The 27,845-nt window shown below is 40.5% G+C and overlaps 1 protein-coding gene across 1 annotated transcript; it reads right to left on the reverse strand.

The window, feature by feature from the left end:
* On the reverse strand, positions 1–27,845 carry LOC124264986. The gene is made up of 6 exons (XM_046699765.1): positions 27,768–27,845; positions 5,612–6,782; positions 3,187–4,386; positions 2,483–2,539; positions 699–795; positions 1–211 (listed from the first exon to the last, which is right to left on the reverse strand). Exons 3-6 carry the CDS (start codon positions 4,370–4,372, stop codon positions 1–3), a joined length of 1,551 nt encoding a protein of 516 aa, XP_046555721.1. The 5' UTR covers positions 4,373–4,386; positions 5,612–6,782; positions 27,768–27,845.

Consider the following 27,845-nt stretch of genomic DNA (forward strand, 5'->3'; position numbering starts at 1 on the left):
CTACTCTGTCGATTTATGCTCATATGCGGCAGTACTTTCGACGATGTTGATGGCGCTTTGTGTGGCTTTGAATCTCAGCCCCGTGTACGTCCCCTCTGCTGCTGCACCTTCAGTAGCTCTGTCAGGCACTGCGTAGATGGCCATGGAGGCGGACGGAGGAGCATCGACACCTTGTTCTGCAGATCTCGTAACTGACATCATCTTCCTTCGTCTACAAGGATATAGTGAAACACATAAAAAACTACAGAAGCTGGTTCAACTGTTAGCACCCTTTTGAACTAACATCCATCTTAAAATCCAAACAACGAAAAAAACGTAGTTAGCAACGTCTAGATCTTCATTGCTTAATACCTCCTGAGCAAGAACGTATTTACATGATACCGAAGCTTTACCTTATGCATGTAGACGGTTTGCACAAAGGAGAACCCTATGGGATTCTCTCTCTGATACATTCTTATGCTAGGACTGGTACCGCCATAGGACTACATGTTTACTGTCTGGGTGTAATCCACAATCAATTAAGCATGTTACTTAGACCGGGCGTGACCACTATTTCCACGAGTTGTCAAAGTAGCCGACAAACATGATGGTCAGATGGTGTCAATGTCCTGACTGATTGCATATGTAGCAACATATTCAACAACTAAGATTTATGAGAACTAAGAATTATCTGAGAAATTCAATTACTAAATACTTACGTGTAGAACACATATGCCACAAAGGCAGCCAGGAGAGCCACAATAACAATCCCACAGACTACGCCCACGATCACTGCAGCGTTGTTTGGACTGTCAACTAAAATGAATGTTTTTGTCTTTGAAAAAGATGATGGACTCTGATATTTCTGTACAATTCACACAGAGGCAACAGATAGTGAAAGAATGACTGTCATTGATGTTAGATATGGTCTTCAGCAACCCATGCTTGTGGTAAGAGGCGACTAACGGGATCGGGTGGTTAGGTTTGCTGACTATAGTGGTCACATTTCATCGTATCCCAACTAATTAGATCGATGTTCATGCTGTTGATCACTGTATTGTCTGGCCCAGACTCGATTGTTTACAGACCGCCGCCATATAACTGTAATATCACTGAGTGCGGCGTTAAACAACACCCAATCCAATCCTAAAACATCTTATGTCTTAGACACTAGGTATGCGTTTTAAGACAGAGAGCATACGCGTCAGTACTATGCTCCTCTGAATGTGTATGTTGTTTTTAGATTCTTCGCACAAACTTTCAAACAAAATGTGATGTGTGCTTACATCTGACAAATGCATTCGCTTTTTAGCCAGGTTTCACAAAGCTTACGCAGGACTTTTTATTGTGCCCGAGTGGGGACACAGTATTATCGCCTGTAATGTCCGTGTAAAGCATGAAAGTGATAATGAGAGACGAGAAAGTGATATTACAAGACGATATAGGCTACTATTTCTACTCGATGAAATGTATAAGTGAAAAACAACAGTGATAAACCCCAACCTTATAATTCACGGATGAACTATTCATTTGCATCATTGGGGATGCAATGAGAGTCGGCCTAAGGAGGTTGAATGAGTGTTTTATGGCCCCAGTTAGGATTTAAGTGACTGCTGGGCTGGTCATGGCCATACTTTCCACACAGTTCTGGATAAAACCTGAATATAAACTACTCAAAAGAACACACGTTCCTATCATATTGCATAGGGGGTAGCTCTAGGTCCCTAGGATGTAAGCCCCTTTTTTGATAATGGTAGTAGGTTTTCACGTAAAAATGCAAATATATATGAACCAGTGAAACTGTCTATTTCATAATATAAAGACAGTTTATATTATTGCTAATTTTTATTTAACAAAACATATCATATGTTTACCACTGAACATTAAATCAAACTAAATACAAATAGTCATCACGCTATGGCTTTCTCGCGGCCGTAATTGAAGACAAAAAAGCAGACCCCCCCCATTGTTCATTGCTATGCTATGATTGTGGTTGAGCTATGGGTCCTGTGGAAAAAGTCTATCTCATGAATGAATCAAGATATAACGCTTGTACGTCTCACGAGGCGCTACTTCCGGTACTAAGTTGGTTCCCGGCCTGCTTTGTCCGGGGCGGGGCCATCTTACTTCCGAAATCTGGTTTCGGCGACAAGTGTATATTCAAGAACCAGTTCTGACTCAAAAATATGACTTTACTAGACCGGACCAAGTGTACAACCATGCTTGGCTGCCACAGCTGTTGACAGTTGTAATAGTTGGCTAATTTGAGGAAATGTGTTATTCCTGCAAGGATCATTGGTTCCTTACTATCAATTGACAACCATGAGACCATTCCAAAAGTCATGAAACGTTGTTTGTCACCGGAAGTACTAAGGTCTCGCGGAGTGCCGTTACCTACTTACGGGCCCTATGGTTGAGTGACAAGGTATCTTGGTATCATGGCAAAGAAGATCAATGACAAATATGGCAGATGGCAGGACGACAGTCGAGCAGAAATACTTACCTTGGAGGCTACCACCTGTATTTAACTTGATACCGCTTCCATCTGGTGTGGAGGTCTCTGGAACGATTAAGTGAAGCTATTCAGTATCTACATTGTCATGGAAGTAAAGTGAGCCCTACATGTAGTCAAACATACTGAGGACATGACCTGTTTTGTTTAACGCCGATCAGACCATTATCTAAGTATTCACTATTTCGCGACCTGAGATAAACATCATCAATAGGCACAATGGTTATAACACTATTAGTTTTTCAGTTTCCTTTTCCTCAGAAAAAAATATTCAACGTACATGTCTGACACAGAAATAATGTCATTTGAGGTTTTGGACATACCAATTCAACTGTCTGGACTCATGGTGCTGCTTTGTGTCTAACGTGTCCTTCAGATAAATGCCTTTGATTTAACGTGTCATGGAGCTGGACAGAGCTGTACAGAGTTGTACAATCAAGCCTTGGCCATGTTTCACAGAGCAATCGTAAACAGCCAATAAATAGAGCAAACAAATGAGTGATTTGAAGTAAGAGCAACGATCACTTTGATGATTGTTACATGTTGAGAACATTTCGTTTGTGCGGAACTATACATATTTTATGTTGTTCATCGCAGCAATCAGCAATATGCCAGTTAAACCACAATTTTTGTATATGCATCCCTGGAATGTAAGGATATGATATTTACATATAAATATACAACTGAAGACCAACCTGTATCAGGATATGTCCTAAAGTTGTATCCACCGTTGTATATGATATAAACATCGTATCCAAGGACAGCAAAAGAAATATTAGACCGGATGGTTGTTGTGTATCGATCAAATGATAATGTTCCCACTTTGAATCTTGTACCTGACACATTCTTCCACTTTATTGGAGGACTGAAAACTGTAGAAAGATGTTCACGGGTTTGTTGAACGTCGACATTACTGTTTTCTTGATCTGTCACTATCTGCAAGGTACCTGGTGCTTCTTGTGTTGTTAACTTGGAGTAGAGGCTTACTGGGGGTACAATAGTTAAACCATCATTATAGAAAAACGTGCCAGCTGTACATAATGTGACCATAGCTGGCCTGGTGGTGCTGAAGAAGATAGTGTCAACGTTTCCAAATTGTTTACGGTACAGTCCGTCATTACTCATAGAGATGGTAGAATTGTCGTTGAACACGATGCTCGCGTCACTGCGGTCAGTAACAACTTGAAGTTGGTATGGCAAGGTTCTGTTGGACTTTCGTCGAATCTCAGAAGGATCATTAATAGCGATGACATATTCACTTCCATAATGTTTTACAGGCAATAACTGCTCGATCATACGAAATGCGTTACCGTCGTAGGTTCCACTATAGACGGCTATCGATTCCGTGGCATAAATGACTGTTCTGGTCATATCAGATGAACTCCTTAAAGAGAAAGACTGATACTTATCTAATCTGACACTGAGTGTGTCCCCGTTGCTGTATGTCCGACCATTATAGGTGACGTTGGTCTCCAGTCTGAAGATGATGTCAATGTCCGCCGTTCTGCTGTGTGTGGCTATCATCAAGCCGGATCTGTACCTCTTTGACCAGGGCGGCATGAAGTCAGGAGGAGGGAGACATGAAGCTATAATATACTTGGTGCCAAGTTCGGACACAGGAAGTGGAGAGAATGAGGTGTCAGAGTTCATCCCCCCTTTGATCTGAATAGTATCATCTCTGACAAACACAAGCATAACAACTACACTGTAAGCTTCAAGTAGTATTGGGTGAAAGTAGTCTGTGTTGTAAGGATTGAAGTGTCGAGACCAGACTCGCCCAGTGTGTGGATCCTGTATCTGCCACTGGCCTCCTGTCTCCCCAGCAGTGGCAATTATCCGAGGGACTTGATACTTGCCACTATTGTATCCTGTCAGTGCCATCAAGTAACTTTGACCTATGGGACATAGTACTGTTTATGTTCCTGATGATTAGTAGCACACGGAGTAATAGGAATATCTTCTCTGTCTGCATCATGATGAGTAACATTAACCAGCTGTAACTTACACAACTATAAGCAAAACCCATTGACAGGTGAAAGAACACGCTTGTACTGCGACATATCAACCGTCCATAGATTAATGAAGTTATGTCAATGGTATATGTAAAGGTATATGGGTTTGCATGTAACCTTTTATAATAGAATGAAAGTTTAACGTGATGTCAGAAATATAATGGCATGTGAGCTCTTGGTTGGTATAAATCACGAAATGACACATTTAATACTTTTTGAAGTGCAATGTAAAAACATTCTCTATCATTGTATTCTTCTCTTTCATCTCACTGCATTGTTTGTACAAACTTAATTACATCTCCTTCCCCTCTTGCGCTTGTATATACTTATTTACATATCTGGCTTCCTGTACATGTTGTTTGATCAACATTACAATATCTAAATCTTTCAAAATGTTTTATGGTAGACAGAGAATTATTTCCACTGGAATGCCACACTTTGATTGTATTTTATAACAGTGGGACTTTTCACAGGTGAGTAATTCACGTGTCTTTGCCTGTGTTTGTGTGGTCAAGGTACGCTAACTCCTTTGTTTCATTACTATTCGATAGTGATTCGCAACCACTGCTAAAGGTTCCAATTGTATATTCGGATTCCTTGTGGTTATGGAAGGAAGTTTGTCACTTCCATTCAGGAGTATACAAGTTTGATCAAATAACTAAGCAAGGATATGCTACTGACCAAGGACAATCTTAATCATGAGGAATCATGCAACTGCGCCTTGAACAATGAAAGCACCATGTACATATAAATACACTCGTCATGCGGTATACAGTTATATCAAATTGTTACAAAACATTGTGAGTCAATAACCACAATGGGCCTACTTTTCTGTTTTACTTTGATGCATACACTTTGGTATACCGTGGTCATATCGTTTGTTGAAACTATTTCCACATAAATAAAGAATGAGGACAATTTCTATGGATATACAACCTCTTTATTCTGTATAGGAGACGTTTGGACATAGATTCTAACATTGGACATTGGAATCTATGTCGAAACGCCGCCTATACAGAATATAGAACTTGTATATCCATAAAAATTGTCCCCATTCTTCATCTCCTTAACTTCTAGAATGCCAATCAAAGAAACCATTTCCACATACCTGAATAATGTACTTCCTCTTCTGCAGACAAATTGTAACCGATGGTTATAGACCGATTCGTTGTAGAAGGATAGAACTGTGAAGGGGAAGTCGCTAGATATTGACGAAGCAGATGGATGAAATCTTACTGATGATACCAATGTGCCAACTTTGTATCTGCTGCTGGCAACATCAATCCATGTCAGAGAATACAGGGAATACATATTAGTAAACGATACAGTCGCTCTCCTGTCTGTTAGTATCTTTAGTGTCATATTTAGATAGTCATTATCTAGAAACCTGTACATGTCACGATTTAGCCAGACACCTCTCTGTGTGAAGTAAGAGTTTACTGGTGGTACGGTTGTGAAGGAACTGTTGTAACCATCTGCTCGACTGAGTGTCACCAGTACCGGGCGTGTGGCGGTGAAGTGAAGATTCTCTCCCCGTTCAAGTGAGCGGTTATAGAGACGACGCTCGCCAGTAGAGACTGTGGCCCCAGAACTAAAGGCGATCTGTACGTGGCTGTGTTCACTAATAATCTGCAGCTCCAGTTTGGTGTCATCTACAGCAACAACATACTCCTGTCCGTAGTGCTTGACCGGTAGTAGTTGGTCATACACAGTGTACTTAGATGCATATTCCATACCACAATAGACAGCTATGCTGTGTTCACTGTTAATGACCGTTCCATTTAGATCATATTGAGTGTATATCATCAATGTTTGATACGGATTAAGTTTATATGATATAGTATCGCCGTCACTGTATTTGTAACTGAGAAAATATACACTTCCTTTCTTCAGTCGAAGGAATATATCAACAGTAGTGCTCATGCTGTGTGTAGCTATCAGTAACAAGGATCGATACTCACTGTTTGGGGTGAGACTGGAAGGTAAAATGTACTTGGTCCCAAGGGCAGATATAGGAAGTGGGGAGAATACACCGTCAGCATCTACCTGAATGTGTATATTTTCGTCACTTCCGCTTACAATGATAGATGCATTTTTCACATCTCTCGTAGTTTGCAGAAATACACTGTGCGAACTATCTTCGAATGGACTCAATACACTAGCTCTTCTGTAAGTGCGGTGTGGGTACTGCATCTCTACCAGGCCCCCAGTTTCCCCAGCTGTGAACCTGATGTACGCGTCGTAGCCTTGATGTGCCACTGCCACCAAGTAGTCTTCACCTGTGGAGTCAACATGACATGGTATTACATCAGTACATGATATTATTAGGGTTCCAAGCCTAAAATTCTGTAGATATAGTATGACCAGACATTATTGAGAATTTTAGGAATATGTTTAATTAGATTTCTAGTATAAACAACCTTGACCAGCTATCAAGTGCTTGGTTTCATTCAAGAGAGACAACTCCGTTAATCCTTTTCATTAGTTTGTGAAAAGTTATCCCCCTTTGTTTACTTGCTAGCAGACGACATTTTCAGTGATCCTCAGTATGGATGATTTAGAGAAGTGGAAGTTGATTTTAGAGCATTATAACAAGGACATCAGGACAAGTGATTTCAAGTAGAACAGGCATCCCTTTGTCCACTGTGTATCGTGTTTTGAAAAATATTGCAATGGATATGGCATTGAGCACCAGGGAGGCGCAGGTAGGCCCAGAAAATTGACTGTCGGTGACAGGAGGCGGCTTGGTATTCTTGTTTCTAAAACCAAACGAAGGAGTTTAGAAAACTTAAAGCTGGATATGATTGATAGAAGAACTGTGGCTGTCTGTAAGGAGACAATTAGAACTGAGCTTCATGCAATGGGTTGGCAGAAAAGTCGAGGAGTTCCATCACCTATCATGAAATCTGAACAAAAGGAGCGAAGGTGGAACTTGTTCTTACAGCATAGAAAGTTTAACTGGGACAATGTGATTTTCTCAGATGAAAGTTCTGTGTGGCTGTTTCCTAATGCACTGAAATTCTGGACCAAACAAACTGAAAAACCTTTGTATCAGCGCCCAAAGTACAGTCCGAAATTTAACGTGTGGGGTGGCATAGCTGTGTATTTGAAGGGAATATGAACAGTGAGCGGTACACAGATATTCTCGAGGGACATTTACTTCCATCTGCTCACGTGTTCTATGGACATTTTTGGATTTTCCAGCAGGACAACGACCCAAAACATCGTTCAAAGCATTCACAGGCCTGGTTTCGGACCCAAAATATGACATTATTAGATTGGCCAAGCTATAGCCTTGACCTAAATCCAATAGAAAATGTTTGGGGACTTATGAAGGAAAGTGTCAATAAGAAAAATCTGACACATATTGCTGAAATGAAAGAAGAGGTGGTCCGATATTTTGACAGCATGGACCACGACTTTCTAACTTCTTTGATCAGTAGTATGCCCCGCCGCATTGAAGCCTTCATTGCTGCCCATGGTGACCACAGTCAGGTTGGTTGGGCTCATGACCAGCTCAGGTACCCTTGCCCCCTCTACATGCAGCCCTAAAAGCGAATGGGATTTCTCCCAGGAAGCACTGCCTAGTCGAACCCACCAAGAACTTTTTGGAGAATATAAAGGCTCCACAACATTGCAGACTTCTGATTAACCAGAGTGTCAATAAGGCTGCTCCCCCGATGGAGAAGCCAGGCGCTCCCCTCATCTGCAAGTGTTGGACAGTATCTATGAATTCATTTCAAAATCGACATTTCATGTTAATATTTTCTTTAAGAATCACATTTTGCAGATTGCAAGTGGGAAGTGGCTGATGTGTGTGTGTGTGTGTGTTTGTGTGTGTGTGTGTGTGTGTGTGTGTGTGTGTGTGTGTGTGTGTGTGCTTGCTGTCAATGGCAACTCATTTGGTACTTCGTGGTAGTAATTCTAAATCTCGAATTACACTGAATCACGTATGATCACGGAAATTACCGATGTCTTGCGAAGGCAAATCGATGGAAGGGAGATAACTCTAAATCTGTTTTCTTGTAAGCAAAATCTAGCGATGGCTACAAAAACATTTGTACCCGTGCTTCAAACAATTCAAAATTAACATTAAGGTGTTCGGTAAGATAAATACGTTGTTCACTGGTCCCTCGGGGCCCAAGAGTTGATGGACCCTCGACGTTTGTTTATGTTCCCCTCGCCCTTTGGGCTCAGGGAACATAAACAAACATCGAGGGTACATCAACCCATTTGCCCCTCGCGACCAGTATGTATGTATGTATTATTCTTGTAGTAGGGAGTCAGTTCGACGTACGATCCGCCTTTTAACGTCATGTATTTTGCTACGTCCAGATAAACCGTGTCGATTTTGTTCACCGCCCACCAGGAACCCATGTGTGGTTAGCATTCCAGAGATTCTTGTATTTTTTGCAACTAGGTGTTGATGGACGAATCGATGGACTCGGGTTGAGTCACGACTTCTTGTCTGCCTCTGAAGTAAGGCTCGACGTGCTCGCCGCCGCCGTCCGTCTGCTGTTTATCCAGAGACATTTTCACCGTGACTTGAAATTTGAGGCTTCGTAGATCGTCCAGTTCCTGGACGAGTTTGCTGGCGATCATTGGTTTGATGTCGTCAACATCCATGTTTTTGTTGACAGTCATCCGCCAGCCTCTCAGATACTTACCTATCGCGTGCTTCGTCAGCACGAATTGTAGTTCAACAACTTTGTGTTATTCCAGCAGTTCAACGAACTCAGGTGTCCTTATGTGGGAATAACCTCTCAGCCCACGTTCCCCCACTTGGAGTTTAAGTTGTTTCACTGTTGGAGGTTTGACGTATTTCATGTCGAGTAATCTCAACAGCTGAGGTTTCCTCAAGCGGGAGTAACCGATCACGCCTAGTTCTTTTGCAATCGTTTTCACTTCTCGAACAGTAATCATTCTTGCTATATCAACGTGTCAAAACATTTTTCTAAATGAAAAATAAATAATTATATTCAGATGCGAAGTCAAATCTCTAATAGATTGATTTCGCTATATTCAGATGCGAAGTCAAATCTCTAATAGATTGATTTTGCCATATTTTCATTGTGCAATTATGGTCAGTCTTCTTGACGAGTTAAACAAATAATGAAGCACACATAAAATCTCTTCTAAATTTTTATTCGAAAAAGCCGGTTACGTTCGTTGAGATAATCTCATTTTGTTAAAGATCACATATATTCTAGGAGGGTACAAATACATAAATCACTAACTGGCATCGCTATAAATGAAACCCCGTCATTAAAACTACTCACTTTGGTCTTTAACTTAAATCGACCTTTTTGACAACAGTGCACAATTCTCACCCGCGAACGACATTACAACAAATCAGAGCGGGACGTCTCTGTGACGTCATATGAGGAATAGATATGAGGGCCGATGCAGAATTCATCTACATTTCAGGGGGTAAATTATCTTGTTTACAGGTTTGTATAAACCTGAAATCGTGACAACTGTTGTGGAAAATGAAAGCTATGTGTCCTCACAATCTACTGTCATTTAATTTTGTCTCCTGCGTTGCCTAGTTTCCGAGTTACAACTTGTTTTCATAGACGATTCTGTCAAAATCGCTTGGTGTCGTTAGGCCTTATTTGTATAATGACTGATCCAAATTGATCTTATTTATGTCAACTGCACTTATGTTTAAACAACTTAAATAAATGGTGTCTTGAAAACGGCTTTAAATGTTCAAAATCAAAAACTAATTGTATACATTTTTGTAGAAAATATAAGCCTCATAAGGATCCAGAACTATCTTTAAATGGCACTCCCATCAAAGTTGTAAAGGAGGCCAAATTCTTTGGCCTAATTTTCGATTCCCATTTAACATTTCTGCCACATAAATCCCTTAAAGCTAAATGCCTGAAGGCACTCGATTTGTTAAAGGTTGTCTCCAATTCAAAGTGGGGAGGGGATCAAACTACCCTCCTTCATTTATACCGATCATTGGTGCGATCTAAACTTGATTATGGCTCGATCGTATATGGCGGAGCCTGCAAAAGCAACCTTAAACTACTTGATTCTGTTCACCACCAAGGTCTAAGACTTTGTCTTGGATCATTTAGAACTTCTCCAGTTGATAGTCTCTATGTCGAGGCAGATGAGCCTTCTCTTTCCCAACGCCATATTAAATTATTATGCTGTCTAACCCTGCATTTAACCGTGTCTTCAATCCTCTTTATGAGGATTTGTATAACAAAAAGCCTTCTCTTGTTCTGCCTCCTCGGCACAGAATTAAACCATTCCTTTCTGCTGCCGGAATTGAGCTCCTTCTCGTCTCTTCTTTCTTCTCATCCTTGGCAATTGGTGAGGCCAGACGTTGACTTAACATTAACCACATTTAAAAAATCCGAAACTAATGATTTACAGTAAAAACAAGAATTTAGTCAATTAAGAAATAAATATAATACACATAAATCCTTATTTACAGATGGATCCAAGGATGGTGGCGCGGTGGCTTGTGCCACTGTCATTGGATCCAAAACAATATCTTCTCGACTACCAAATAACAGCTCTATTTTCACAGCAGAAGCTAACGCCATATTAACAGCTCTTAAATATATAAATAAACACCGTAAATATAAACAATATATCATCTTTTCTGATTCTCTTTCGTGTCTTCAGGCTATTAAAAAGCTTTCTTGTCAACATCCACTTTTATTAGAAATTATTGAATTGTATAATGAGCTTGCTACTGGCCAATGCGACATCGTCTTTTGTTTGTTACCCAGCCACGTTGGCATTTCTGGGAATACAATGGCCGATCTTGCTGCTGAGGCAGCACTCAACAAATCTGTGACACCACTTCTTATTCCATACTCTGATTACAAAGCTAGCATTAGAACTTACATCCGCGATCAGATGCAGAAGAAGTGGGACACCCAAGTAGGTATTAATAAATTACATGAAATAAAACCCTATATTGGTTACACCTACTTGGGTTGTCAGTCCAGATTTGAAGAGGTCATCATACGACGATGTCGTATTGGCCATACAAGGTACACTCACAAATATTTGTTAAAAGGTGAAGATCCTCCGTTTTGTATCCCTTGCGATGAGAGAGTCACAGTCAAGCATCTCCTGCTTGACTGTGTTGAATTCTCCATCATAAGGGATAAATATTTCAATGTTAAAACTGTTAAGGATCTTTTTAATTCTGTTCATCTTCATTTAATTCTTGATTTTTTAAAAGAATTTGATTTCATTAATGAATTTTGATAAATATGTTCTGTAAATAGATGTGTTTTAATGATTGGTAGTGTAGATTATCAGCTTAGATTGTTAGTGGCTGTATCCTCCTCAAAGGGGGTTGAAGTAGTGTAAAAGTATTGTCCTCCTGAGAGGGTACGTAAGTCCCAAAAACTTTCAAAGAAAACATTTCACGTCCTGTGTTTTTAAACGTAGTATTCTTGTCATTTTAATTTGTGGCTTAATTTTCCTACAATCGCCAACAGCTGAAAGGATGGTGTAAATCCAGCTAGGGTCCATGCAGGTAACAAAAGTAATGTAAGTCCCCATGGTTCCTAGTATGGTGATCTACCTTCAGTTGTTGGCGATCTATAGCCCGTTTTTATATTGTATTGTCTTCGTAAATAGAATAGTTTTACATGTTCATGCTAGTTTTAGACTCCATCTGTGATACTCTAGTTATTTTACAGTCCTTCGATGACTGATTATTTAGCAACTTTAATTTATTGTTTATGTAAAACATTTCTCGTCACTATATGGCTGAAATATTGCCGAGGTGACGTTAAATTCTAACTCACTCACTCACTCTTATTTATGTGTTTTTTTACCTCGATATTTAATCATGTCATGTAAAAATCTGTTTGTATTCTCAAAACAGTGTCGGCCAATAAGTTTTCACATGCAATACAGCAATAAATACTCCCTTGTTGTAACCCGTGTTAGGTGGTATAAACCTACACATGTTATTTGTCATCATTCACTTGATTGTCAGTTAATGAATTTATAACAGGTATAATTAATGGTAACACACTTTGATTACCCGACAAAGGTTCCCATTTGGCATTTCTTGTGTCTGGAGTAAATATTCAACATTATAAACATCGATCAAAGGGTTAACCGATAACACGCTGATTGATTAATTATTTTTATCTTACACAGCGGATTTGTCAAAAGGTAGTGTTTATGTATGTAGATTTACTAATCTATACTGAATACACTCTGTCGTGTCGGTGTCTGAGTAAAAACAACGTCCTTCTTTCAAAGGATTAACCGGCAATGCATTGATTGATTGCCCATTATTGGCTAACTAAATTACTGTTTTTAAAGAAAGGCGGGCATTATGCAATTAGTTGCCAGGTGTGCTATCTTGGGTGACCAATGTGACTATACACCAATGTGAAATACCTGAACAGATTTATCACTTTCTCGTATATGTAACTGTTAAAAGACACATCACTTGGAACAGCTGCAGATGAATGGCATATCACTCGTTGTTGTGGATATTGATGGATACATTCCTCGAACAAGGTAATAGCCTGATATTGTTCCTATAACTTCAATCTATTTTAATTTTAATATTTGCATTTTGTTTTTATTCATTTGTCTTAGCATTCAACAGAATCATTGTTTTCGCCGTGAAGTGTAATGAGACAGACAACATACACTAGGGTGTGTGTGCGAATTATGATTCACATTGGCAAACTATAAAAAGTCTAGATATTACAGTTCTGTTATAAATTCACTATAGGTATCAGCAGATCGTGTGCTTTTTATTTAGTTTCAAAATGCATACAAGTATGATAATAAACTTATTAGGATTATAAGACCAAATATAAAGACGTACATTGACTAGTATCTACATACTGGTGAGTGGACATTTACCATGTGAATGTAGCAAGACATTTATCTGCAGTATTGTGACTTCGACCCCCATCTCGCTTCCGTGGAAGAAATCGTTATGTTATAACTTGTGTCATGCAAAATGCTTTTCGTTATGATTCCAATACATATTATACTACGAGTAGAAAGTAGTTTTGATTTTCTAACTTGATGAAAACAAACCATAATCTCGTTAATTCTAACAGACTTTAGCCCGTCACTTTACGATTTTCAAAACTGGCGGGGCCTTGTCGCGAGCATCCGCCAGTCTGAGGATAAATGCTATTTAGGTTTGTTTTCACCGAGTTACAAAATCAAAACTACTTTCTACTGGTAGTGAAATATGTATTTGATTGATGGCCAATAGGATTTTGCATGACATAGCTTATAACATAACAATTTCTCTCGTGGCAGCGAGGTGGGTGTCAATATAATACTACTTACATTATTATTGATACTTCGACCATAACCTCGCTTCCGAGGAAGAAATTGTTATGTTACAAGTTGTGTCATGGAAAATCTTTATGGTCATCAATCATATACATATTTTACTACAACTAGTAAGTAGTTTTGATTCTTTAACTTCCGTGAAGCGATCTGAACACAAGTAAGATATCGTTTCAGGCTTCCACAACGGTCGCTTCGCACTCACAAACATAACCCATTTAGCACGAACTGCAGGGTACTGTGGAAATCTGTGCATGGTGACACCATCGCCCGACCCCTAGGAGCAGTTGACGACAAAGCAACGATTCGGCATGTCGTCGTTGATGTCGAGAAATCATCAAAATGATGAGCGTGCTACACACTTTCTATACAACTAACTGAAAATCGTTCCTCATATGACGTCACTGCAGTGCTCTGGCGACAGAGTTACGTAACCTGTCTGTGGTTTCGTTGGCGGGCGAGAGTGAAGCAGGCGACTTTTTGGCAACTTTTAATCGCTCGGTATTAATTAACCACAAGTTTTTTAAGAATGAGTCTAACCACAAATCTTTCATATGTAATAGTTAAAAGAGTACAAAAAAACAAAGTATATTTGTTATTTAATTAGATGAGATGACCTAGGACCACGTCCGCTCCGTGGGCTTTGCAACGACGACAATGACATTTCACGCCTACGACGCATACTTCCCACGTGTAATTCACGATACCTTTTCGGATGGACATCATGTGTGTGCCGCATGTGTATGGTACATTTCCTGCCGCAGGTTTTGGTTTTTCTGAGAAGCACGTACTTGCATTTATACAGTGCACGTTTCATCTTTATGCATGTAAATATATATATTTTTTAAATCCAAATGTTTTGCGATTAACACGGTCGCGGCTTGACCCAGCACAACGAAAATCAGCTCCCGGTTTTTCTGTTCTGGGGAAACCATGTAATACTGAGAGAGTGTGGGTTCGTCGCTGATAGCTTCGAGTCATTTTCTGGTGAGCAGGTAGTATCCTTTCATGGCGTTGTCGATTTCTTACAAGTTCTCAAGGCATTTTTTTGCACGTGAGTTGGTCGTTGATGAAATCGATTCTCTGCACACGTTTTTTAGCCTCCTCAGCTTCATCAGCCTGTAGTTTCTCCACGGCTAAATCATAGCGTTTTCGTTCCGCTTCCACTTTGGCCCTACCTTCAGTTGTTGGCGATCAATAGTCTGTGTTTAAATTGTATCGTCCTCTATAGTTAAAGTATTTTAGATGTAATTACTAGTTTTAAGTATATATCTGTGATAGTCTAGTTGGTTTTACTGTCCTTTGTCGACAGCTATTTAAATTTGAATATCTTGTTTTCATCACTATATTGCTCTAATATTGCCGATGCGATGTCAAATTGTAACTCACTCACTCACTCCACTTCAGCCGCGTTCAACGTTCGTATTTTTGAGAAGAGATAATTGCTGCCAGAAAAGGCGAGGGCATCGACTAAGCCCCACAGACCATTACGCCGATCGTAGCCATTTATATTATTCTATATGTTTATATTACTTTCAACTATTTTCCTGTATAATTCCTTGTTTCACGGGAATGTCCTTGGTGGCCATCACCATCCCTAAATCCTTGACGAGCATACCCATGTACTGCACGTTGAAATCGAGTTTGATCGTCGGTTGTTTGAGAACCATTTTTGTTAAGTGTGGTAAGCGTGCAACCAGTCCTGCAGACAAATTCCCGGATCAATTTTGTGCACGTCCGAGTCCGTCACCACCCACGATCTCCGTGTATGTTTTGTTGACGTGTAAAGTAGGGCAAATAATAATGATGTGATTGAACATGTCCTGATAATAAGCTTCCAGCATGTACAGCGGGAAAGCCACACAAGATCCCGCAGTGTGTATCGCGTGGTAAATCAATATTGAAGTTTTCATTCAAAAATTCCTCATAAATGGCTTGCATGAATCTTCCATTATCTGTATTGAGTTGCACGTCGATAACCACGCTGCCCTTGTCGATGCGGTGTCCATGGATCGCATGTCCAGCCACAATGCTTACTTGGTGGTCAGGTATTCTCTGATCCACACGTTGGCGAGATAAAGATCCTTGGCGACCGCGTTGATTTCCGGTGTACGCTTGATTGCCGGCAGTTTTTGGATCTCGCCCCACTGTTGGTGGGCTCTCATGCCTTGGCTGATGATTTGGTTCGTCATGCCTTTGACAGTCACTTCCACTTTGGTGATCTCGGGTTTCCAAGTAATGAGTTCATTGGTGACTCTTGTTTGAAACGGCTGGTATTCCGCCACGGAAACGATCAAAACACCTTTCATCGATTGGGCTGGCACGTTCAGGTTGATATTCCACAGCGTGTCACTCTTGTCCTTGACAATCTTCTGATGCTGCAGCACCCGATCATACAGGATGGACAGCTTTCCCGAGTACTGGTTGCGAATCTGCTTGGCCAGCTCCAGGCTCGTTACCATGTCAAACTCCAACGAGATGTTGTCGACGACGTAGCTGGCCTCAGTGCTGTCCGGTGTACTGAGAACTTTGCCGTAATTGTTGAACGTGAGTTCATATTCCAGCCTGTCGCCCAGTGCAGCCTGGTAAAATGGCATGTGTCCTTCGAGCAACTTGAGGTCGAGCAAAATGCAAAACCGGTTTCCGTACGATTCGACGATGGCTTTGTCCCCTGCGAATATGTCATTGAGCTTGTCTTGCAAGTGAGCATATCCCACACATAGATCATTCGCACTGCAGTTAGCATAACAAAGTCCTTGATATACCATGTTATGGCTTGTGCATGTGGTTCTCCAGAGGTCAGTGTAACCAAAATACACGTCGCTGCGGTCGAAATCTCAGCACCTCGTTGCTGCTGATTTTAATGGTGGTTTTCTTGATAATGGCGCAACCCAGGTTGTGCACGATCGTGCGTTTGTCGATCTTGGACTCAAAAGTGATGTTAAAAGCCAGGCGAGCTGCCCCGTGGACGATGACGTCCTTTTCGCCCAATTTGGTGAATAGAACCGGCAGCATTTTGTTTTGATCAATCATGCTCGGATTGTTAGTGATGGTCACTGACTGACGCACAGCTTTAACGCCAAGAGGCTCTCAACTTCAGAAAGGATGTAGTCTTCGTCCGTATTGCGACATTGTTATATTGAAAATATACTATAAGTTTAACAAATAAAAAAATGGCGGACAATATTCCAATGGACGATTCCAACGGCACCATACAGCCTCTGCTGGATGATGACGATGTAGCAGACACCTCGTTCATGGGTGACACCGCGCGCAATGAAATTTTAAAGCAAATCGTGTACGATTATTCGATGCTTTAAAGAATGATAGAAATTACGTCGAACCTTTTGGGCGTGACTATCCAAAGTTTAAAATCGATAAGGAAGGGATGCTGCGATTGAAAGCCCATCCGGAGGTCGATCTCATGAACAAACACACAAGAAAACCGTTCGCCCTGTCGACACTAGCCAGTCGCTGTGGTGGTAGTCAACTGATCCGCAGCGAATTAAAACTGTTGGAGACGATCTGAGACGATCTGAGAGAAGTGCCCCAACATGCCATTGAAGTGTCGGACGAAATCGAAAAAATATTGACCAAGTACTGGAACGAACCCTTGCCTGGTTTTGAATTTCCCATTAGGGAACTTTATGGCCTAGACGAAGCCTTGAAAACGCATGCAGAGAACTTGTGAACAACATGGGTAAACTGAACAAAATCGTTGAGCACATCGCTCTCGAGAAAAGAAAACTCGTCCAGGTACAGAACGACTAGGCCACGAAAGACATCATTGAGAAAAGATTGCGTGACCTGGAAGATGAGAGACGGCCCTGATTGGAAGCCACTTCCTCCAAACGGGAAGGCCTTCGATCGCCATTGTTCTGACGGCGCTCAGCTTCATCATATCGACAAAAAACAATTAAATATTATTTTCTAACGTATATTAATATACAAAAGTGGGATTGTATCCTGCCATGGACGAAGTGGCAAAAACACTGGAAACCATGGACGGATTTCGTCTGCAACAGATAAGCGAGATCAAACAACAACTTGAAAGAGAACATGACACACGAATTGCATTGCACAAAAAGTGCCACAGAGCAGTGAATGTTACAGATGGGGTTGACACAGCCTTAGTGACAATAAGCATGCGTCTCGGTGCAGCCAGGGTCAGCTTATTGTTCACTATCATAGCCACACCTGTCGTGCTCAGCATGGAAATAGCGGCAGGAATTTCTGTGTTAGCCGGATTAACTCTTTAATTCAATTCTCGCTGGCTGCAGTAAAAGGCAGTGAAACACGACGAAATTCGCGTTCTAGCCGAGTCAAAGTGTTTCTACAGCACTCACGGATAATAAAATCTCAGAAGAGTTTCATCTGGTGCTGTCCGAACTCACCAAATACCACAGGATGAAACAGGAGATTCGAACAAAGTCCTGTAAAAACCCAGAACATCATCAGCAAAGACGAGAAAAAAAAGCTCATAGAACAGGGAAAACAACAAATCATTCAAGACATCACAAATAAATAACTCTAAATTGTTTACTCAATGTAAATATCTATTCTCAATGAAATGTTGCCAAGACCGCTGGCAAGCCTGCAAGACTGTTTGACCTACATACCCTGTCAGCCAGCCAGCCAGCCAGCCAGCTGGCCACCCGAGAGAGATGTACAGACACTCGCACGGCGCTCGGACGAACAGTCTCCTTCGCCGAACCGGCTCAGTGTAGCTTGCGGTGTTTGTATTGCTATGCGAGGTCTTTACACACAGCTCACCAGCTCAAGACAGAAACGACAAACTGAGCCAGCGTGTGTCAGCGAGATATCGACCGGGCGTACTACCGAGAGATGCATTCTGCTTAGCTTCAAACAGACCTCGCCTCACTACTTTATGGCAAGTACGGCAAGACGTTGGATAGTTAGCCTGTCGCCAGACTGACCCCATGCTCACTAAAAAGTGAATATTTCTTAAACTATTTGACCGATTTTCTTGAAATTGTGTATGTACCCCCAGTATACCTCGTACTTTCATTTGTAATTTTACAGACGTCGAATAATGATCCACCTTCATTTCAACCATATTTTTTACTCCCACAGGGCAATAGATTGTAAAAAATATGACTTACAGCGACCTGGTCTGAAACTGTCATTCCCTATACTACTAATGGTATATTTAATTGCTCAGATACAGTTATTAATGTCTATCGTCCATAGTCTCATGTCAAAGTAGTTCTTTTGATTGCATCATGCATACCATCCCAAATAACTGTAAACAATATCTTAGTCAGTATGTTTAAAAATTATCTTGGTGGCTTTGGTAAGAATAAGAAAATATGTACTAATGTGGATAGTATCAGTGATTTTATCACAATAATTTTACCTATAAGAGTCTTCTATTCCTTTTCTCCTGTTTGCCAATAGTATATTTATTGTTTCTAGTTTTTTTCTTGTATTTATGACCTAGGGGTTATCCAACTGCGAATTTAGGGTAATCCACAATACTTCAAAATCAGAGTTTGTCCAATTTAGTTTTCTATCATCACGTAATGTTGCATTAAAGTCTGCCTTGGATCCAAGCCATATTGCTTTTGTCTTCTCGATATTCATCTGAAGTCCAGAAATTTTGTCCAGAATATCTAATGTATCCAAAGCTATCTTCAAACCTCTACAAACCTGCTACAAAAAGAAAAAGATATGGGGACACTGGGTGATGACGTCATCCCCGTCCATTTAAAAAAACATGAGGACAAATGCCCATTTTGAATTAAGCATGAACTGGCATTGGTAATGAGAATTCTAATCCAATTTATGATATTCGGCCAAAATATACATTTCTTCAACACTTTGTATATAATTTGTCTTGAAACTGTGTAAAAATGCCTTATCAAAATATATTAGAATTAGCAGGCCTGAGTTTTCAGCTCACATATCATATCATATATACTAGGCACATAAAGAAACTGTGCATACACAAATTTAAAATCTAAATTTATCAAACCTGTGTAGACACATAAGAGATTAGTGATATGTATCCAACATGCATGCACATGCCACGTTCCGTGACGTCAGTGGGTTCGTCCTTGAGACGTGCAATACGTTGTTGCACGTGCATTCCGGGAAAGAGAAACAGATCAAATGAATGCCACACAATACTGTCACTTTGGAAAGCTCAACCCCTGCCCTTGCGATCGTTCAAAAAATTAAACCGCTATTGAAACGCATAGCATGCCAATGCTCACGTCTGCACAACGTCATGAGGCCATTGGGATGGTCCGTTGGGGTATGTCTCAACGACAAGTGGCTGCACATTTCCACTGCCACCGGAACACCATTTCTGCACTGGTGAGACGCTACCAGAACACAAATGACGTCATCGATCGGCCACGTTCTGGACTTCCACGTGTAACAACGCCAAGACAGGACATATGGATAAGGGTGACCCATCTTCGCCACAGGTTTCAGACTGCAGTGATCCACCCCAACACATTTCGACAACGTTTACGTCATCACGGGATCAGACAACGACGTCCCGCCATACGGCCTATCCTGACACAACGTCATCGACAAGCTCGCCGAATGTGGTGCCGAAATCATGTCCGCAGCCCCTTGTTTTGGTGGAGAAATGTTGTTTTTACAGATGAGTCCAGGTTTAACATTTCCCATAGTGATGGACGTCAACGTGCCTATAGACGCGTGGGAGAACGTTATGCACAGGCCTGTGTCTTGGAGAGGAATCGCTTTGGTAGTGATTCCGTGATGATTTTGGGTGGAATAACAGCACGCCAAAGAACTCCTGTGGTGATTGTTCAGGACAACTTAACTGGTGTGGGCTACAGGGATCAGATTCTTCGACCTGTGGCAATTCCTTTTCTGCAACGTAATGGCCCTGGGTTAACATTCCAACAGGACAATGCCCGCCCTCATACGGCAAGGGTTGCTATGGATTCCTTGCAACACCACAACGTTGACTTACTGCCTTGGCCTGCAAATTCACCGGATCTCTCCCCGATAGAGCATGTGTGGGTCGAGATGGATCGACGTCTACGCCGTCTTCCTCATCCGCCAGATAACGTCCTTGACCTTGCAACAGAACTTGAGAGAATCTGGCGTGACATCCCACAAGCTTTCCTTGCACGTTTGATAGGTTCTATGTGTCGTCGATGCACTGCTGTTCTCAATGCCGATGGTGGACATACACGTTATTGAGCTTGTGACATGGCCGTTTGACCCCCTGTCCTGTCATTGTGATTGGGGGCGGTGGGGTAGCCTAGTGGTTAAAGCGTTGGCTCGTCACGCCGAAGACCCGGGTTCGATTCCCCACATGGGCACAATGTGTTAAGCCCATTTCTGGTGTCCCCCGCCGTGATATTGCTGGAATATTGCTAAAAGCGGCGTAAAACCAAACTCAGTCAGTCAGTCAGTCATTGTGATTGACTTTTCAATTGAATTCTCCCGACTTATTATGGTCTCATGATCCCTCCATTAAAGTTTATATGTACCTTTGACATTGTTATCGTACTTATAAACTTGGATCATATTTTGACAATGCACAGTTTCTTTATGTGGCTAGTATAGTTTCTAATATTGTCAGTGATACAAACCCTGATTAATTGCCAATAATGAGATTATCAAGTGGGCTTTTAGACAAACAACTAGTGTCTGAAATGAACATATTTTACAGAAAAAAGGCTCATAGTGAAAACAACACAAAATATGATAAAAAGGAGCCCTGAGACTTTCTTCATTTTCAGAGACTAAACAAACCTGCAGAGGGATAGTTTCTTGGAATTTTACAACATGTACAATGGTTCTTATCACCCACTACTGCTGAAATTGCGTGTGACAGGAATAATTATTGCCCCCCACCACCTCCCAGTCCTACTGTCGGTGGTGTGGGCCGTTTTGGGGTAATGAGTATCCAGTGTCGCCAAATCTACTTTGACAGCAAGCAGGGATACCAGGTAAGAGTAGCATCTCTTGATATTCCTATGGCTGGACAACTGGATCTCACAAAAATTAAAAAACATTACTCATATTCTGCAAAATCCAAAGGTTCTGTCTGCACTATATGTGGAGGTTTAATTGATGTTGCATCGAACAGGAGAAAATGTCTTTTTTGTTGGTAGTACTAAGACAGAGCCATGTCTTCTGATCGAAAAATGTTCACAGGGAATGTTGTACACATACTGTGTATAGAAAATGTTTAGGTGATTCACTCGTGTGGACAATACTTTGTGCCTTGAAAATAAATCTGTAATTAATGTGTACCATTACTACCAATCCTGTTGAACTGAAGTGAAAAAGATGTACAGCTGGATTCAAATAGTATCTCTTCGGCAAAAGTAGAGACCTTAGATGTTGGTATACATTACATACTAATAAAAAATCAAAACTCAAAATCATTACATATGTATTCTGCCTTTAAATCTGATATTGTTCCGGAAATGTATTTGATTGCACTCTCTTCGTTACATCTGCGTAGAGTCTACATAAAATTCAGATGCGGCTCCACCAATTTGAAAATAGTTTCGTATAGAAGATCTTAAGGCAATGACATTAGTGTAGCTATGTGCGATTATTGTAAAAGTATACCAGAAGATGAGTATCATGTGTTAATGAAATGTCCTTTTTATGCAGCGGTAAGAACCCACTACATACCAAGTATCTATATAATGAAACCAAATAAACAAAACAATTGTACATCTTCTAAATACTAAGAACCATAATATAATACTCCGTACAGCAATGTTTGTAAACAAAATCATGTCCATGCGCTCTGAAAATGTTTAATCTAAGTTGTCATTTTGTACTATTGGCCTCATGGCCACATTTATGAAATAAACCTGTCTGTCTTTCTGTCTGTCTGTCTGTCTGTCTGTCTGTCTGTCTGTCTGTCTGTCTGTCTGTCTGTCTAATAGAAAATGGTATTCGTATTCAATATATCGTTCTTTGCACACCATACATAATCTATCAACTTTAGTTTCTTTAACATATCTGTCAGTTTCAATTCGTGAAAAACATCTAAATTGAGCAAACGCGGCCCTGAATTTTGAAATAGTGAGTCCTTTTATATACAATTCTACGCCAAATGGTGCTTTAAACGAAATATATGTTAAATATTTAGTGCTGCTATCGAGGGCTGCATGCCAATCTTTCTCATAAGATATTTTAAGTCTGTATAAAACACCGACATAAAATTTCTAACACTAACTACACATTGTTCCTCTCAAAGATAGCAAAATGCATGCATGTAGAGAATGTTTGATTTTAGCGGCCCATTTAGTTTTCCCCTTGGTACAATCTAGAACTAAGAACTAATAACTTATAACATTTTTTCACAAATCTCGTATCAGGCATATTGCATATTTTACACCAATAAGTAACGGCCCTTTTATAAGTAACATTATACACTTGATAACGTCCACATTCTCCTCTGACAACATGGTTCGACTTTGAGGATTTAATCCCAAGAAATCGTTTACATGCAAACATTTGTAAAATGTCAACTTCTTTAGAAGTATCTAAGCCCCCATATTTCCAAACCATAGAGGAGAATAGGACTAATTTTGGAGTAAAAAATCTTAAAAATAGATGGCAATTGATTAAGTATATGTAAAGATTGAAGTACACTATACAAAATGTTTTTCGCTAAAGTCATGGATAAAGTCACAAAAACCTACATCGTTGAGCTACACTGGTTTGAGCCTAATGATTTATATTTCTCTGTTTGTTTCTTCATCATGGTAATCAAGGGTGACAAAACAATGACAGTAGCATGGCTTGTATTTTCTACTGCCTACTGAATTTCGAATGTCACATCTTCACCATTTAATTAGCTCTCAATCATTGTATTCTGATTTGGACAAATGCTATGTACATTTGCTTTCATCCTCATCAAAGTTCCAATTCATTTTACCCTGAGATGGAAAACATTTCGAAATCATTCCCCCTCCTCACCAGTGTAAAATGAATCAGTTAAAGAAAAACTTAGATTTTATACGTCAGCAGGTCTCTAGTGTAATCACACATGTTGTTTGTCTGGAATGAGAGAACAGGGCTGAAGCAGGAGGCCTTGGCTCAGTGTGGGGTCTTGGGCAGTGGTGGGGGAGGCTCCCATGAGTTGATATTAAACACTAGTGACAGCTAGAGATCAACTGATAATTACAAGCCATATTCTGGCTTGTGAATTCAGCAGATTGGTACAGACCCTGAAGCTGTTGAAATCTAGACTTGCCACATTTTCTAGACTTGCGTGGGATTTCTTGGATATATTTGTTATTGGTAACACATGTGCTTAGAATCTTGTAGAGAGTGTTTAATAATGAAACATGGCGCCAGCTTATTTTTAAAGAATTATCTATCGTTAATAGATTTTGGTAGGCAATTGATAACACCTCTGTTTTCAGTATCAGATAACTTTTCTTCCACAAAAGCTTCGGAAATAAACATGAAAATCTAATTTCCTATATCTTCCCAAAGGAACTGAAAGAACACTACTAGAGTTCCTGGGCTCATATTACTTTTCATACTTTGAACGACTGTAGCGATGTCTTCGAACATTATTGGCTGTTCCAGTCTATCAAATAAATCTTCTTTCATTACCGGGGTATCTATTATTTCCAATACATTTTCTGCCATCACATGGTCAGTTTCAAATTTCTCAGGATATAGCGCCTCCAAAAGAGATTTCAATTCATTTCTAGTAATACATCAGTAGTAATACAGTTATGACTATCTATTACGTTATTGATTAATTTGTTTGTATAAACTTTGTTTCCCAAACTGCAAAAGTAGTTTGAAGGTCTTTCGTCTTCTTCGTACCACGTGAGTGGTGTTGTGGTTAGGTTCCCCCTGTTTTCTTCTTCTTAAATATTTTCAAATGTTTTCTTTTATTTTGAGTGGTCGCCAGTTTCTTTTCAGATATATTTTGATAATAGTGTCTAATGCCATCTTCATTTTCAGTTATTTTGTTTTCTAGGTTTTGAAGTTTTTTGTACGTGATTGTTCTATTGTAAATGAAGAGAAGGATATGCCGTAGCCTCGTTTTTTCATAAGTAATGCCTCTAAAAACTGTCAGAGATCTTTAGCTTTAGGTCCACGTCATCTATACTGAGAGACAATGAAAACGCAATTCCATTTTCAAAGGTAACTGTATTAACATAGGAGAATCACAAAGCATATGCTATGTATGTTAGCAAAGTCTGATCACAGCAGAAAAATTCTGACCAAACCAGTGTCCACTATCACCAGTTTCAACACATTTACACGTGACTGACATAGCAAACTGTCAGTACCTCGTGTGTCCACCTTGAGCATGAACACATGCTTGCACACGTCTTGACATGGAATGACACAAACGACCGATCAAAAGATTCGGAATACCGTTCCATGGTTTCTGCAGTGCCAGTGTGAGCTCAGCAGCATTGCGGGGTGGATTCTGCTGATGTCTGATACCAAGTTCGTCCCACATCTGCTCTATTGGATTCATGTGTGGTGACCTGGAGGGCGACTGTATGACTTCCACATTGTTGTTCTTAGGGAAATTCCGTGTCAGGATGGCTGTTTGTGGCCGAGCATTGTAATGCTGAAAGACTAGTCGGTTACCACCATGCTGTCTCAAGAGAAGAAGAATCGGCTGGAGAACAGCCACGACGTAACGCCGCGAGGTCAAGTTGCCTTGCACAGTAACAAGCTGTGAACGAACATGAGCATTTATGGCACCCCAAACCGTTACTCTTTCTACACCAAAACGATCTCTCTCATTTATACAGGGTCGCACAAAGCGTTCACCTTGACGTCGATAAACACGTTGGCATCCATCTGGGAAAGAGTCGTTAAAGCGAGACTCACCAGGATAAAAACATTCCTCCAACCGACATTGCCTACGAAAACACCGGCTGCAGCCATCGCAGTCGTTGAAGTCGATGATGCTGAGTTAAGATCTGGCCTTGGTAAGGTCGACGTGCCCGTATTCCTGCTGCAGCCAGACGTCGACGCACGGTTCGGCTGCTGATGGGTCTCTCTCTGTTTCCAGTAGTGTTGTTGGCAGTCTGCAGCTGTCTCGAATCGATCTCGGAGGTGTTGCACGACGATGTAGCGGTTCTGATCTGCCGTGGTCACACGTTGAACGCCTGGGAGTGTCCGGTCCTCTACCCTGCCAGTGCCTTATGAGACGACTAACAGTTGATGGATGCACGTTAAAATGTTGTGCGACGTCGGTCTGGGAAGTGCCAGGTCGCAGCATTCCAATGGCTTGATGTCTCTGGTCTTGTGTTAATCGTGGCATGGTTCATATGGGTGCCAATGTCAAATCACACTGTGGTTTTATAGGGGACAATCATGGACTGTTTGCATGTAGTATCATAATGCATGTCGTGCACTTGCATGGCAGACTGCCACTTAAACATGTGTTCTGAAGTTTTGCTCATGACGTTGTGCAACGAACCCTACCAGTCTTTACACAAAAAGGCCTTACACCATTAACATGCTAAGATATGTTTTTCAATAAACTAATAACTGTGTAATGGTACTATTATTCGATTGGAAATGCTTATTGCGTTTTCATTGCCTCTCAGGATCATTATCGTCAATTTGATCAATATCCGCAATCTCATCTTTTGTTTCTTGTAAGATCTTCCGAACATTAGACACAAATTCCTTATTATATAGCAATTGGAGGCCATCACATGTGGTATTTGTTATATTATTGTGGGGTTTCTGGTATAAAATAAGAAGGTTCCCGGCAAATTAATCCGGTCGTGGGATGTGACAGTATGGTGCAGGACGTGTTCCGTGCCTTGGATGTATGTGGTATCCAGATTGCGTTCCACATAAACAAAACCTGGCAGCATGATATAGCCCCACTTTAATACTGTCACCGTCAACTAGTCCTGCCCCTACACAGGGAACATATACATTATGTTGTTCCAAACTATGCCAACAATTATTGCCTACATAGTAAAATATATACACATAGAACAAATATCGCAACACCTATGATTTTTATCCCACGTTTATGTTCATATCATAGTTATGTTTGTTTATATGATTGTTTAATCTGTCGTTGTTGTTTAACCATATATCAATTTTAGCTGTACTCTTGCTTCGATGAGAGGCGAGCATCACTGCAATGCGCGTACCCGGTATGAAGTAAAGTTTCATTGATGGTGTGGACAACATTGCTAGGTTGGTTATTACTTACGTCAAGAGGCGATATCAACACTGTCTTGGCACGCCAAGACACGTTTGGGACATTATGGCTCGCAGAATATGCCAGAGAGATCCTCCACTACAGAATCTTGGTGATTTCTTTTTCAAAAGCCGGTAGCAACTCTTGGCCCATAGAGCATCAATCCCAAAGAGCATGTTGTGGACAGTATGGGTCGGTGAATACGCCAGAGAGATCCTCCAATACAAAATCCTGATTTATTCTAACAAGCCCTCCAAGATAAATTCAAAGTCTGATGCAGTCAATAATGAGGAGGGTCATCGATTTTGATATTTGATATTTATCTTTTAATTAATCTTTGGGGATCAGTTTATCTGAATAGTAAATTAAATTACGGTTTAGATATGTTTCTTTGCTATCGTTAATGGTAACATATAAAAGCTATGACAAACATGGGTGTTGCGATATTATTTATCATGTGTATATGTGAATTGCTCGACTAACAATCATTCGGTTTGACCGTATCTCCATACATGTATACATAGAAGTATATTTTTTCATTCAAATCGATGATCTCAGCATCGGTAGTCTAAGAACAAACAAATAGATTCTTATACATGTTGAAGGACAAGATGATCAACCCCTACGTCTTTAATCTTCGTAGCGACTCAGTTAGATAGATAATTTTCTGAAAAGATGTTTACTTTGTGTAAGTGTCACTATCAGATTGGTGATACAGAGTATAATCGTAGACATTTGGTCAATAACATGAGTTACTTACCCTTGCCGCTCTGCAGGATCGTCAACAGAACCACCAAACTGAAGCCCGTGGAAGTCATCCTCTGTGGAGTGTTCCCGT

The sequence above is a fragment of the Haliotis rubra genome, unplaced genomic scaffold (assembly GCF_003918875.1).
Source record: "Haliotis rubra isolate DU_JTF1 unplaced genomic scaffold, ASM391887v1 Scf954, whole genome shotgun sequence".
In the NCBI taxonomy this organism is placed as follows: Eukaryota; Metazoa; Mollusca; class Gastropoda; order Lepetellida; family Haliotidae; genus Haliotis; species Haliotis rubra.

What these genes read in the sequence shown, in the direction of transcription:
- LOC124264986 (XM_046699765.1), bottom strand. Translation starts at nt 4,372, where the DNA reads ATGGCACTGACAGGATACAATAGTGGCAAGTATCAAGTCCCTCGGATA. An exon ending in TACAGGTGGTAGCCTCCAAG is followed by an intron (nt 796 to 2,482) that starts GTAAGTATTTCT and finishes CATTCATTTTAG; the next exon opens with TTGACAGTCCAAACAACGCT. An exon ending in GTGGCATATGTGTTCTACAC is followed by an intron (nt 212 to 698) that starts GTAAGTATTTAG and finishes ATATCCTTGTAG; the next exon opens with ACGAAGGAAGATGATGTCAG.